Source organism: Pelophylax lessonae, assembly GCF_965119305.1.
Source record: "Pelophylax lessonae genome assembly, chromosome: 5".
NCBI lineage: Eukaryota > Metazoa > Chordata > Amphibia > Anura > Ranidae > Pelophylax > Pelophylax lessonae.
Window position 1 is genome coordinate 527187252 of NC_138772.1, and position 14338 is coordinate 527201589.

The 14338-nt window shown below is 45.2% G+C and overlaps 1 protein-coding gene across 1 annotated transcript in view; it reads left to right on the forward strand.

Moving 5' to 3' along the window:
• The window catches only part of EFR3A (EFR3 homolog A), a 284658-nt gene that overhangs the window by 88156 nt on the left and 182164 nt on the right, over positions 1-14338 (forward strand). Inside the window, exon 3 of the mRNA XM_082258096.1 lies at positions 12809-12885. Within this exon, the coding sequence (XP_082114222.1) occupies positions 12809-12885 (77 nt within the window). The remainder of the gene's footprint in view (positions 1-12808; positions 12886-14338) is intronic.

A 14338-nucleotide genomic window follows, 5' to 3' on the forward strand; every position in this document is an offset into this window, starting at 1 on the left:
CCCTGAAATGTTCAGAGCTCATGTGATCCTTCTATATAGGATCACATGTCTCTCTGATCATTTCACAAGCCACGCCCCCCCCCCACAGTTAGAATCACTCCCCTAGGCTCACATTTAACCCCTTGATCACTCATAGGGTTAACCCCTTTCCCTGCCAATGGCATTATTACAGTAACAGGGCATATATTTAGCACTGATTACTGTAGTAATGTCACTGGTCCCCCCAAAAGTGTCAAAAATGTCAGTCAGGGGTTCCGATCTGTCCGCCGCAAAAAATCGTAGATCGCCACCATAACTAGTAAAAAAAAAAAAAAAAAACAATAAAAATGACATAAATCTTTCCCGTAGTTTGTAGACGCGAAAACTTTTGTGCAAAACGATCAAAATACGCTTATTGAGATTTTTTTTCTTTTTAATCAAAAATATGTAGTAGAAAACAAATTGGCCTAAAATGTTAAATTGTAATTTTTTTTCTAGGAATGTTATATAGCAGAATGTGAAAAAAAAAAAAAAATAAATAAATATATATAAAATTTTTTTTTTTCCAAAATTGTCGCTCTTTTTTTGTTTTGTAGCGCAAAAAATAAAAACCATAGGTGATCAAATACCACCAAAGAAAAGCTCTATTTTTGGGGAAAAAGGACCTCAATTTTATTTGGGTACAGCGCTGCACGACCGCGCAATTGTCCGTTAAAGTAACGCAGGGCCTGGTCATTAAGGGTGCAAATCCTTCCAGTCTTAAAATGGTTAAGATCATGAAGGGGGGGGTGGTGATTTGAGATAGATATAGATATATATATATATATATATATATATATATAATTTTTTTAAACAATTTAATTATGCAGCTCTAGTTTGCAGGTAACGTTAGTCCCAAGCTCCCTCGGTCCTCCCCATCTCTGGCTGTAAGACCCCCGGCTCAGTGGGCGCCGTATAGACTCACATGGCTTTCAACTTCATATTAAGCACGGCCGATCTCCCTGCAAATTCTCCCTTTCAGGTGATTAATTTCCACCTGCAGTCATGAATCACTAAGATGATCTTGTATTATGCAGAGGGATAAGCTGCACAGCCTAATGAACGGCGTCCCGCTACAAAAGCAGCAAGCGCCGGGCATGGGGAGATCAGACTATTATTCTGCCATCCACAAGTGCTACTTAGAACTGAATTGGAATATAGGAAAACACAGAGGCGATGTATAAAAGGGATAAAAGGTTTCTGGTTGCTAGGAAGGTGGGGAACAACAGGAGGGGGAATTGTATGAGCCAAAGATCCACTGAGCTGGAGGTCACCTGCAGATGATAAGAAGCCGAGGCTGCAGATGATATCTGAGCAAATTAGCCTTTGAAGGGGAGATGGAAAAGGCACTAAGCCGCAGACTAGGCACACAGATGAAATTTTGCCAAACAGTTTAAAGTGGTTTTAAAGCCAGAGTTCACATATGTGCGATGACCGACATTGCATGTGATTCGGAGCGCACTGCTCTAAAAATCACATGCGATGTCTGTGCGGTGCGAATTCAACCATACAGATTGTATGGCTGAACTCGCATCGCATTCGGACACAACACGCACAGGACCCTTTTTTTGGGTCCGCACCAGAATCAGATCGCATGGGTGTTCACACCTATGCGATCCGATTCATGTCCGGACTGACAGTTCGCACTGCGATATGCCAACTAATCTGGGGGTGTTGTTAACTTTGCATTGACACCCCCAGCAATTTGCATGTAGCAGTGTGAACTTCCTGCGACTTGAATGCGATGTGGAAACCCGCAGTGGATTTGCAGGGTTCCTGCATCGCATGTGTGTGAACCGGGACTTAAAGGCTCAAGGTTTTTTACCTTAAAAAAAAACCTTCTGTGTGCAGCAGCCTCCTAATGCATACCTAAGCCCCATCTCGATCCAGCAATGTGCACGAGAGCCTTGGCTCTCTGGGCACTAGGCTTCCTTATTGGCTGAGACAGCAGCCGGAGCCATTGGCTCCCACTGCTGTCAATCACAGCTACTGAACCAACCAGGAGACAGAGGGGTCGGGGCCAAGCCACAGATCTTTGTGTGAATGAACAGGAAGAGCCTGAGCCTGTATGGGTGCCCCCATTGCAAGATGCTTGCTGTGGGGGCTCTCGGCGGGAGGAAGGGGCCAGGAGCTCCAGCCAGGCACCCGAGAAGAGGAAGATCCAGGCTACTCTGTGCAAAACGATTACACAGAGTAGAAAAGTATAATATGTTTGTTATTTAAAAAAAAAAAAGAGACTTTTTAATATCACTTTAAAGCCTATCTATTCTCGGAATTTAAAATCATATAGTCCTTTCCACATTCATTTCTATCCTACTCCAAATGATCTGAATGATCTTGAGGTTTGTGAAGTTACTTTATCCACTTCGGCTCCGGAAGATTTTACCCCCTTCATGCTTAGGCCATTTTTTGCTTTTCAGTACTGCACTACTTGAACTGGTAATAGCGCAGTTATACAACCCTGCACACAAATGAAATTTAGATCATTTGTTTTCACAATATTAGAGCTTTTTTATTTATTTATTTTTTGGTGAGATTTGATTACCAGTTTTTTTTTTTTCTTCTTCTTATTATTATAAAAAAACAAAAAAAAAGACCAAAAATGTTGAAAAACATTTTTCCCTCTCTGCTATAAAGCATATTTAATACAATTTTAAAAACCAAATTTTTTCCATAAAGGCCAAATGTATAAAGAAAATCCCAATAGCTGTATATAAATAGATTTGGGTGAAAGTTATAGTTCCTACGTTGGTGTGTGTGTATATGTGTGTGTGTGTGTGTGTGTGTGTGTGTGTGTATATATATATATATATATATATATATATACACACACACAGATAGTTTGATATTATATTTATATATAGGTAACGGAACCATGACACACGCTGTGCTTGTGGACTTCTGGTAATATACCGCTTTCTCCCAGTCTTGAACAAAGATATCAAATATCAAAGCCGCCCCCATACAAAGCTACCTGACAACTTAGCTTGTACAAGTTTTGGAACCTTCTCTTTTATTGAACACCTCACACAGTTTATATACAGAATGAGCATCCCCTCCTGATCAGATTACCCCATCAGGTCAGGGGTTGCCTGATTACATTATCATATGCATATGAAATTGTATACAGAAATAGAATTAACCTGAACTAATTATCTAGCCATCTGGACAGAAACAATATGTGAGTTCATTTAACAATGGGACAGACAGACTTAACAGAATACACATCACACCCCAATACACAGACAATAGGAAGGGATCACCAGTGACAAACTGTCCGTCTCTGACATTGAAGTACAATACACATTATTAGAAGTGTAAACACAGAACCCATTGTAGATAACAGGTGAGTATATCAGCATATTCAACGATGTGTGGAAGACAGGTGGTTGAGCTGATGATATTAGCATCTGCTAGGAGTCTGACTGTGTGTGAAGCAGTCTGCACATGTTTCTTGAGATATATATAGATTTAAATATTACTGTCTCATTTGAAGCAATCCAAACCATATTCTCAGGGTCCATTAAGTATCTGCCTTTCACTCCCAGTGAGGGTGAGTACCATCACAATATATATACTGGAATTTTTTATTTTTTTAATAAAGTGATACTGAAGTCTATTTTTTTTTTTTTTTTTGCCTAAAAATAACAAACCTGTTATACTTTGCACAGAGACGCCCAGATCCTCTTCTTCTCGGGTCCCTCTTTGGCTCTCTTGGCCCCTCCCTCCTGATGAGTGCCCCCACAGCAAGCCGCTTGCTAGGGGGGCACCCGAGCCGAGCTGCTTTGTGTGTTCATTCAGACACGGAGCCGCGGCTAGGCCCCCTCCCCTCCTCATTGGCTCACTGACTTTGACAGCAACAGGAACCAATGGCGCTCTTCTGCTCTCCCAACCAGCGATGGGCTCAGGTAAGTATGAGCAGGGCTGCTGCACATTGAAGGTTTTTTATCTTAATGCATAGAATGCACCTTCTGTCTTTACAACCATTGTAATACTAGTAAGGGCGAGGATCAGCGATTTATAATGAGACTGTGATAGTACGGCAGGCAATTTGAAACTGACACTGTGGGGGGACTGACTAACTGCCACTGACGTCACCAGTGACATTATTACAGTGATAAAACTGTACGCTGTCACTGTACTAATGATACTGCCCAACTATGTGTAATGTGTGCTCCTTTTTTATTAAAGGTCTCTTTTGTTTCTTATCCTTGATTTGCAGGGATAAGAAACAGAGAGATTGTTCCCTCTGTACAGAGCCCTGTGTTGATTATAAACACAGAGCTCTGGGCTGTGATTGGACACAGCCGATCAGCAGGTCCTGGCTGACTAAGTCCCACTGTGTTCTATCACAGCAGAGCCGGGGGGCGCACACGCCCTGAACCCAGATGAAAGCCGCGATGTACAGGTACGTTACGGTGCCTGTACGAGCCGCCCGTCTGCAGTATATGTACTGCGGCAGGTCAGAAAGTGGTTATAAAGATCCCCACACATTTACTTCAATGAATTTTGTGGCATGTAGTCACTATGCTCTGTGTGTAGGTACTGCTGTGTCACACATTTCACAGAGCCTGCCTTCTGATCTACATAGAGGCTGGGAGGAGGAGTTTCAGGAGGCGGAGTCACTACAGAAATCACTTCTTGCAGGTAGCAAGGTACCATGGGTTATGTAGTTTTCAGAAATTGAAAGTAAACCGTAATAATAAGCACAGATCCTAGTCCAAACCAACCTAATCAAGTCCGCCTACATTTCCCATGATGCTCAACTACACTGCAGAGTGCATGAGCATCATGGGAAATGTAGTTCCAAAACATCGGGAGTGCCAAGGTTCGCCATCACTGGCCTAGAAGCTGTCACCTGTACTGGGCCAATCACCTGCGGCAGGTCATTCCGAGGCAATGGCCGTGTATACATGCAGCTGCAGGGCAGTGATTGTTTCAATTGTTTGATTTGCCCAGTACAGAGACCGCTTTCTGGTAGGATTTCCTAGGTGGGTTTGGACTTGTGGGTGCAGATCCCACAAGACGCCAGTATATATCACCATCGGATTTTCATTCATTTTATTTGATTATGTGAAAATTAAAGAGTAACACTTTTGTTGAGAAAAAAACATTCCCTCTCTGGGTGATCTCTGTACATTGCAGGGATTATAACAAACTTTGTTGCAGATTCTCCTACCTTTTGTTATCCTGAAGAAATAAATGTTTGCCTGTGTTCATCTGAAAAGTGAATGGGAGTGACTTTATAATTATCAGTTCCTGCACCTGCAGGGTTCTAATGAGAAAAGTGTCAGGGTCTGCGTTCCTTTTAGATGTGTTTTTCCTTTTTAGTGTATCTCCCTAAAAATGACATTTTTGCTGCAAGGGATGCCCAAAATCTGACTTTTATCTTAGGCAGACTTCTGGGAAAAACAGTGGGCCAATCACACAAGCAGGAAATATTTCTGGGGGGCGTTCTGTATACCATCTGTGTATAGAATGGACCCAGATGGCCATATTGCATTTCACAGAAAATTACAGTGGCTGCAGATTGAAAAGGAAAGTAATTTTTAATAACATTCAGTTATACTATGACTCGTGTCTCGATTATATCCACTATATTATTTTTTCTTTGCAATCTGCCCCCCCCCCCCCCCCAAAAAAAAAAGTGGCATTACCCTTTAAAGCATAACTCCGCTTTTGTTGCAGAAAAAAATCATTCCCCTCTGGGTGATCTCTGTACATCGCAGGGATTGTAACAAACTTTGTTGCAGATTCCTTCCTTTTCTTATTCTGAAGAAATCATTGGGTGTTCCTCTGTGCTGAATGGGTCTAATGGGAGTGGTTTTATAATTATCTATCAGCTGTGGCAGCTGTAGGGCTGTAATTAAGGAAATCTGCTGGGCCTGCATCCCTTTAGATGTGTTCCTATTGGGAGTATCTCACCAAAAATGACATTTTTGTTGCAGGGGATGCCAGAATCTGACTTGTATCTTAGTGCAGACTTCTGGGAAAATTGGTGAGCCAATCACACAAGCAGGAAATGAGGTTTCTGGGGGTGTGGTCAGTATACATTCTGTGTACAAAACAGCTCCAGGTGGCCATATTGCATTGCATTTTCAGAAAATTACAACAGCTGCAGAATGAAAAGGAAAGGTCCTTTTTAATGACATTCAATCACAGTATGATTTGTGTCGCAGTTGTATACACTATATTGTTTTTTCTTTATTTGCAATTTTGTTTCCCCGCGAAAGTGGAATTACCCTTTAAGTACTTTTTTTTTTTTTGGTAATAAAGGCTTTTATTTATTACTTATTTTTTTTTTTGTACCTAATGGCTCGTTTCTACTGAGCTTTCTGGTTCGGTACGGTACGCTATTTATGCCGTTTCCATTATGAATGGTACCCTAATTCCGAACCGTACCGTACCACTTTTTTGGGACCCTTTCGTTGGGGTACCAAGCACATTAGTACTGTACCAACAGGGTGGAGCTACACTCTGCAGAACTTTGATTGGTTGACAGAGAACCGTCTATCACAGCTTTCCTGCTACACCACGCCTATCATGAAAGGGTACTATTGGCAGTGGAAACGCAATGTGTACCGTTCCGAACCGTACCGTACCACTCAGTGGAAACGAGGCATAAGATCAGTACCATGACCGGATGTTATGTTTTATACTGGAAATAAAGAAAAAAAAAGCCACATTAAAGAAAATATTTCTCTATATAGAAGAAAGAGAAAGAAAGCCCTTAAAGTTATTCAAGGTCGTTGCAGCTGCTGTGAATGATGCGCTGATGTAAACCCCGCCTGCTCCCTAAATATTATGTTGTTGTTATCCATGCACTTAAATGAATTTCAAAAATGTAAATTCAGAGGACAGAATAAATTCTGAATGTTGGTGAAAAGATTGTGTTCTACATCTCAGCCTGCCAAGCTGAAAACCAGCCGCATTTCAAGCTTCCCTTCCTTTTTTGTTATGTTGTGCGTTGTTTTTTTTTTTTTTTTTGACTCCTCTTAAAACTTAGACATTTCTAGGCCACATTTGCTGTTCTCTTTGATTGAGATTGGCAGATGGGCTCCGAAATCAAACGTAAATGAGATGGGAGAAGCTCGCTGTGCTCGCGGTTCTCTTCACCTGGTGCTGTCGCCTGCGCCTAAACCTACTTTCATATTGGAGGATAAAAAAGCTGTACTCCAGGTAGATATAAAAGGCTCCAATGAATGCAGTTCTGTATTCATTAAAGTAATACTAAACAGAGAAGTGTTTATTACCACAATTCATTCAAACAAATCCTATATATCATGAAGCTTTTTCATTTTCTTGACGGACACAGCTCCTGATCTTCTTAACCGTTGGGTTATACTGCCCCCTACAGGAGTAGGACACTAGGCAGAAAAAAAATCTGGCTACGCCTATGGGCAGTCTCAGGGGGTATACTCCCTCTCTCTGCTATAGGTACTCAATTTTTTTCTGCCTAGGTGTAAGGACCTAGTTCTATGCTGGGACCTCTGGTCCTGGCAATTTTTTTTCTTTTAAGATAGATCTTTTCTCCTGTTTTTTTTTTCCTGTGAGATCTACAATCAACTGCTGGACTGGGCAACAGGCTGGATAATCTAGATCCAAATGTGGAATAGGAATCTAGATCAGGTGGTCATCCCAGTCTGGCCAGCGCGCACGCGCAGACCTCCGCTCTGCGCTAGGTCGGCCGCGTCATAGCCCCAGCGGACGTGGGCTGGCCTGCAAGTTAAACGCTTTGAAAGGTCGCATACGACTGGGTCTCGGCCTGAGTCGCAGCGTTCCTTCTGGCCGTGGAGGCATGGGCTGGACGTGGGCCCCTCCATGGGAAGGTCGGACCCCTGGGTTCCCCTCCTTCCCATTAGGCACCCCCTCATCAGTCTGGTGGTCCCTGTGGGCCATATCTTGCCCCCCATCCACCCCCCCTTCACTGATGCTGCGGCTGTGAGGTGGCCTGGTCCACCGCCTGGGGGGGGGGGGCAGGGGTGCGTCGCTGGCGATCGGCTGTTGGGGGGAGACTTACCTTCCTGCCTGTGCTGTTTTCTGAGGCCTAGAGATCCCTCCTGGGTCCCTGGGAGCCTCGTGGGGCTGCACAGGGCCGCCATTTTCTTGTAGCCTGCGTGCTCAATGCACGGCTGCCATGTTTGTGAAGCCCAGCAGCCATTTTGCGGTTGTTTTCCATTAAAAATAGCAACAGCCATGACAGTGGAGCCCTCTGGGCGGCGATTTCGGCAATGGGAGCCCCTCATCCCTGGTGCGGAGTCCTGGATCATTTAATTTCCTGATTGACGCACGTGCAGTGCAGATTCTCCTGGTGGCTGCTGTGCCTGGTTTCTGCGAGGTGATGAGTCTGGTGGGGTCCTCTTCCTCTCTGCAGAGGATCGATTAGGTGCTCTGTTACTGGCGATCAAGTGGTGCTGCCGGTGCGCTGGGGTTGTCCCTTAGCAGTGTTTTTTACACTTTTTTTGTGGGATCCCATTGGTGACTCATGGAGTCTTTGGATTTCATCTCCCCACCTGATCCCCTCTCTGAAGCTGCGGGCTCTCTGGGTCCCATCCATCGATGCACTGACGGCGGTTCTGGAGTCCTTTGTGTCCTTTGCGGTGGAGGCGGTTTTTGGGCGACAGACTGGCAAAACACACCCACTGCCTTTCCTTCCCTCATCGGTTTCATCGAATCCTGAATCTAATTTGGCTGCCGCGGACGTGGGTCACCCTGCTGGGTCTGCGACCACGCGCTTTGAATTCTCAGATAGTGAGGAGGATTCCTCCTCTTCTGCAACTGCATACGAAAAGGCGCTGGTGGACGCACTGATTGTAGCTGTGCGTGAGACCTTAATGATGGAGGACCCAGCTGCGACGGAGGCACAGGTTCCCTTTTAGCACTTACAAGCCATCCAGAGTGGAAAAGGTGTTCCCTTCCCCCTCCTATTTTGACAGAATTGTCACTAAAGAGTGGGGACGATCAAAGCGTCCCCTTGGGGTCCCTAAGCGACTTGCTAGGCGATACTGCTATGAGGAATCCCTTCTTAAGAAGTGGACTGTTCCATCAGTGGTGGACCCTCCGGTTTCCAGATTAAACAAGGGAACCATGATTCCGGTTGAAGATTCCCCAGCCTTTGAGGACCCTGCTGACAGAAAGGCAGAGGCTGTGGCCCCGCATTATGTACACCCTGGCTGGTTCGGGACTGAGGGCGATATCACCATTGCCCTGGTGTTGCAGACTCTGACCAAATGGGCTAGGCTTTTGCGCCGTGCCTTGGAGGGGGAGTAGCTCCTCCCTGCCTTTGCTGAGCTGGTGGACCAGCTGGTCCAGGGGCTGCAGTTTATCTGTGATGCCTCTTTGGATGCGGCTCCCCTAGTGGCTCAGCTCTCTGTTTCGGCAGTGGTCCTTTGGCGTGTCTTTTGGCTCAAATGCTGGTCTGCGGACCAGACTTTTTAAAAGGCCTTGACTGATCTTTCCTTTTTAAGAAGATCAACTGTTGGGTGCTACCCTGGATGACATCATTGAGGTCCTGCAACTGATGGGGGATCTCAGTCCCCAGATATTTAATAGAGTGGGGTTGCCAACTGAAGGGGAAATTGGAGCAGAGGTAGTCAAAGGTGTGCTTGGGCAAGGAGATGTTCAAGGCCTCAGTTTTTGTAATGTTTAATTTAAAGTTACTAAATTTGCTAAACTTATCAAGTTCCCGTAAGAAACAAGGAATGCTAATATGAGGTTGGGTTATGTAAAGCAGAAGGTCATCAGCATAAAGGGAGAGTTTATGGTGAGCTGAGGGGGTGTAAATTCCTTGTATAGAGGGGTTTTGTCTAATAGCTTGTGCTAGGTGTTCTATAACAATCGCAAATAGCAAGAGGGAGAGAGGGGGGTAGCCCTGGCGGGTTCCATTAGCTATGGAGAAGGCGTCGGATGTCGTCCCATTAGCAAGGACAGTAGCAGAGGGCGAGGAGTACAAGGACATGATTCTTTTTAACATTTTGGCACATATGCCAATTTGTTGCAGGGACAGGTGAAAGAAGGTCCAGTTGACCCTATCAAATGCCTTCTCGGCGTCGCACGCCAAGAGGCAAGTCGGCGTCACACGCTAAGAGGCAAGAGACCTTTTTACTTTAAAGGTTGATGGTCCCGGTTCTGACTTCGGAACGTTTTTAGGGATTTTACTCTGTTTAAACAGGTTTACAGTCCCCAGGAAGGAAGGCAAGGTACGTCCAATTCTGGACCTCAAGGCGCTGAACTGCTTTGTGTGGGTGCAGAGGCTCAGAATGGAGTCTGTTCGCACGGTGGTGGCTTCCCTGTTTTAGGGGGATTTTCTTGCCTCCATCGACATTAAGGACACTTACCTTCACATTCCAATATGTGTCGGTCTCCAGCGCTTCCTCCGCTTTGCCGTGGGAGAGGAGCATTATCAGTTTTTGGTGTTACCCTTTGGACTTGCCTCTGCTCCTCAGGTCTTCACAAAGTGTTAGCCCCGGTGCTAGCTTTGTTACGCCAACGGGGAGAATGCGGTACTGGGCTACTTGGACGACCTCCTTCTGCGAGCGGAGTCTCCTACTGCTCTGGTGGAAAACCTGGAAAACACTATACGAACTCTGAGGGATTTCGGCTGGATTCTGAATTTTCAGAAGTCTGCTCTGGTGCCTTCCACAAAGCTGGACTATCTGGGTCTGACTCTGGACTCTGCCTTAGCCAGAGTGCTCCTTCCTCTGGACAAACTCCAGAAAATGCAGGCTGCAATTCGTCTCCTGCTGTCCAGCAGATGGTCATCCCTCCGGACTTTCATGCGGGCGCTGGGCCTGATGCTGTCTACCTTTGAGGTGGTACCATTTGCACAATTCCATACGAGATCCCTGCAAAGGGTTATTCTGGCCAAATGGGACAAGAATCCAGTCTCTGGACTATCCGATCCGGCTGAGCTTGATATGGTGGCTTCATTCTCCGGCGCTTCGGCTGGGCAGATCCTTCCTCCCCTTGTACAGTGGTCACCATGGATGCCAGCCTGTCCGGCTGGGGAGGCGTCCTCTGCAAAAATTCTGCTCAGGGGATCTGGACACTGGAAGAGTCCAGACTACCGATCAATGTCTTGGAACTCCAACCAATCAGACTGTGCCTGGAACATTGGATGGATAGTCTTCAGGGATGTGGAGTGCGCATTCAATCGGACAATGCCACAGCTGTGGCTTATGTCAATCATCAGGGGGGCACAAGAAGTGTCCTGGCAGCTCTGGAGGTAGCCGACTTTCTAAGGTGGGCAGAACAGTTTGTTCCAGCCCTCTCCGCCGTACACATTCCCGGGGTGGAAAACTGGCAGGCGGGTTATCTCAGTCGGGAGACGTTGGACCAAGCGGAGTGGTCCCTTCATCCGGAGGTGTTTCATCCGTTTTGTCTCCGGAGGGGCATCCACAAGGGGGATCTGTTGGCGTCCCAGCTCAACAGAAAGGTGCAGAGGTTTGTGGCTCAGTCACGGGATCCTCTGGCGGATGCCACAGATGCACTGGTGGCCCTGTGCAGTCAGTATCGTCTGATTTACGCCTTCCCTACTCTCAGGCTTCTGCCAAGACTTCTCCGCAGGATTGAGGCAGAAGGAATTCTGGTCATCTTAGTGGCCCGGACTAGCCTGTCTGGGCTTGGTACGCCGATCTGGTGCGGCTGGTCACCGACGTTCCTTGGAAACTGCCTCTCAGGGAGGATCCCAAGGACCAATCTTCCATCCTGATTTAGTCACTGGCTCTGACGGCTTGGCTGTTGAATGCCAAGTGCTGATGGATAGAGGTTTGTCTGAGTTGGTGATTCCAATGCTGTTAAAAGCTAGGAAATCTACTTCTAGAAAGATCTACCATCATACGTGGAAGATGTACATTGCATTATGTGAGTCTCTCTTGCGGTTCATCCTCTTTCTTTTTCGTTGACTCTGATCTTGGCCTTCCTTCAACGAGGGGTTGAGCAGAAACTGGCCTTGAGTACTATCACGGGCCAATTGTCGGCCTTAGCGGTCTTCTTTCAACGACCCTTGGCCACACACCCCCTGGTGCGTACATTTTCTTCAGGGAGTTCGGCACTTCTCCGTTACTGTTAATGTTCAGGAAGATTAGAAAAATGGATTTTATGGTAAGTCAAAAATCCCATTTTTTTTTTTTTTCTAATCCTCTAAGTACCTTTTTCCTGCAGGGCTGTTGTGCGGTCACATGATCTTTCCCTGTTCTTTGGCATCTGCAGGAAAGATCCTTTGGGAGGGGCTTCTATTACTGATGTATGCTCTGTACAGTGTGAGTCTATGTCTGCACAGACCTGATTGGTGCTGTATCAGTTACATGACTAAATAAAACGGGCAGTTTCAGAAGAGCAATTCAAGTTTAGATTATAAATATCAAATAATGGTTTTGCAGCTCTCTATAAATTTTTATTGAACCTCAAATGTGTATTTTGTTGTGCATTTTTATGGTGTAGGCGGAATCAAAGATGACTGACACTAGCTTTCATTTTGCTCAGACAGCATCTGCATGCAAGGTGTTGTTTTTTTTTTTTTTTTTTAAGAGGTGCACCAAATTGAAATTTTGGTACCAAAAAAGCAGTCTGCACTTGGCTGAAAACCGAAAATGACAGTTTAAAAAAAATAAATATATATATATATATATAGATAATTTTATTTGTCCAAAGAAGAAAAAAAATGATTAATTGAGCCTCAACTTGGAGGGGAAAAGGAAATAAAATGCTCGGTAGAAGCTATATGTAGTATATAATGAAGCTGTACAGACATGCAGATTATGTCCCTAATGCCCTATCTTATCTGTTATAGGGGTCTGTGGCTGCTGCGGAGCGCTGCGTCCTCGCTATAAACGTCTGGTGGATAATATCTTTCCTGAAGACCCCAAGGTAAGTTATTTCTTTCTACTACTAAAGCTGGTTTCACACGGGCGTTCTGTGTAGTCAGAGCAGGCGGATGACAGGTCCGTTTCCGCTCTGCTATGCAGAGCAGACACGGACACAGTGCTGCTGTTCTCTATGGGGATGTCAGATGGAAATGGACTTCCTGTCCGTTTCAATCTGACTGTCATCCAATCCTCAGTTTTTGGCTGATAGGATCGGATTTGATGCGGGCGGGTGTCGGCAAACACATTTCCGCAGAGACATCCCCCCACTCTATAGAGAGCTATGGATAGTTGGATCAGGTACGCCTGAAAAACTGACAGGCGGACCAGATTGGAGAGCCTGTGTGAAACCAGCTTTAATCTGTTTGATGTTCCTGTTCAAACAAATGCAATGGGGTTGCTTTACTAAGGCCCCTTTCACACATAGGTCCGTTTTTCATCCATCCGTTGACGGATGAAAAACGGACATCAATGCATCTCTATGTAAAAAAGGATGACAACGGATGATCATCCGTTTTCATCCGCTTCCGTCAATGTCCGTTTTTTGGAATGGATGAATGCCCTATTTTTCATTCGTCAAAAAAATGGATTGGACGAAAAACGGATGTAAATGGACGAACGGTCCGTTTTTCATCCGTTTTTTTTTGCATTGGTAGTGGATGTAAAAAAAATGGATGAAAAACAGATGAAAAATGGATACATTTTGACGTGACTGAACTGATGAACTGAATAGACCGTATCTGTGAAAGGGGCCTAAAACTGGAGCATGCAAAATCTGGTTAAGCTCTGCATAGAAACCAATCAGCTTCCAGGTTTTATTGTCAAAGCTTAATTGAACAAGCTCAAGTTAGAGGCTGATTTGTTACCATGCACAGCTGCACCTGATTTTGTGTGCACCAGTTTTTAGTAAATCTAACCCCCCCCCCCCCCCCCCCCAGTGTTACCTTGTATCTGAGTGTTTCTATGCTGCCATTTGCAAAAAGCATTTTCCCCTTATTTTCCAGACGATTTTGACAAAGGATGTGGTTGCTAGGGGTAGTAGATTCTGTTCTCTCTGATTCCTTTATATAGGAGACCAGTTGCATTTTAACCAACTAAACTTTAAAGAGCCCATGTTTGATGCAGATCAGAGTTAGGCTTTACAGTTTTCAATGCATGTTTGCCTAGTGATGCAGGGATCTCCTCTGCTGGTTTATTTTATTCTGATAGCAAGGTTTCCCCTCCTATCAGGTTACACAGAATAGCGCTGCAGCTATTGGCTGCAAGCGCTGATCAAATGCTGGTTTTGCAGCATGACTGTTCCAACAGCAGCTCGTCATTAGACCAGCTTCTGTTGAACCAACAGTGGTACACACAGACCAAAATTCGTACGGTTCCTGATCAGCTGGCCGATTTCTGGCCAGTCTATACCCTGCTTTAATTGTACAATGCAGGACACAAGCTGAAATTCATAGACC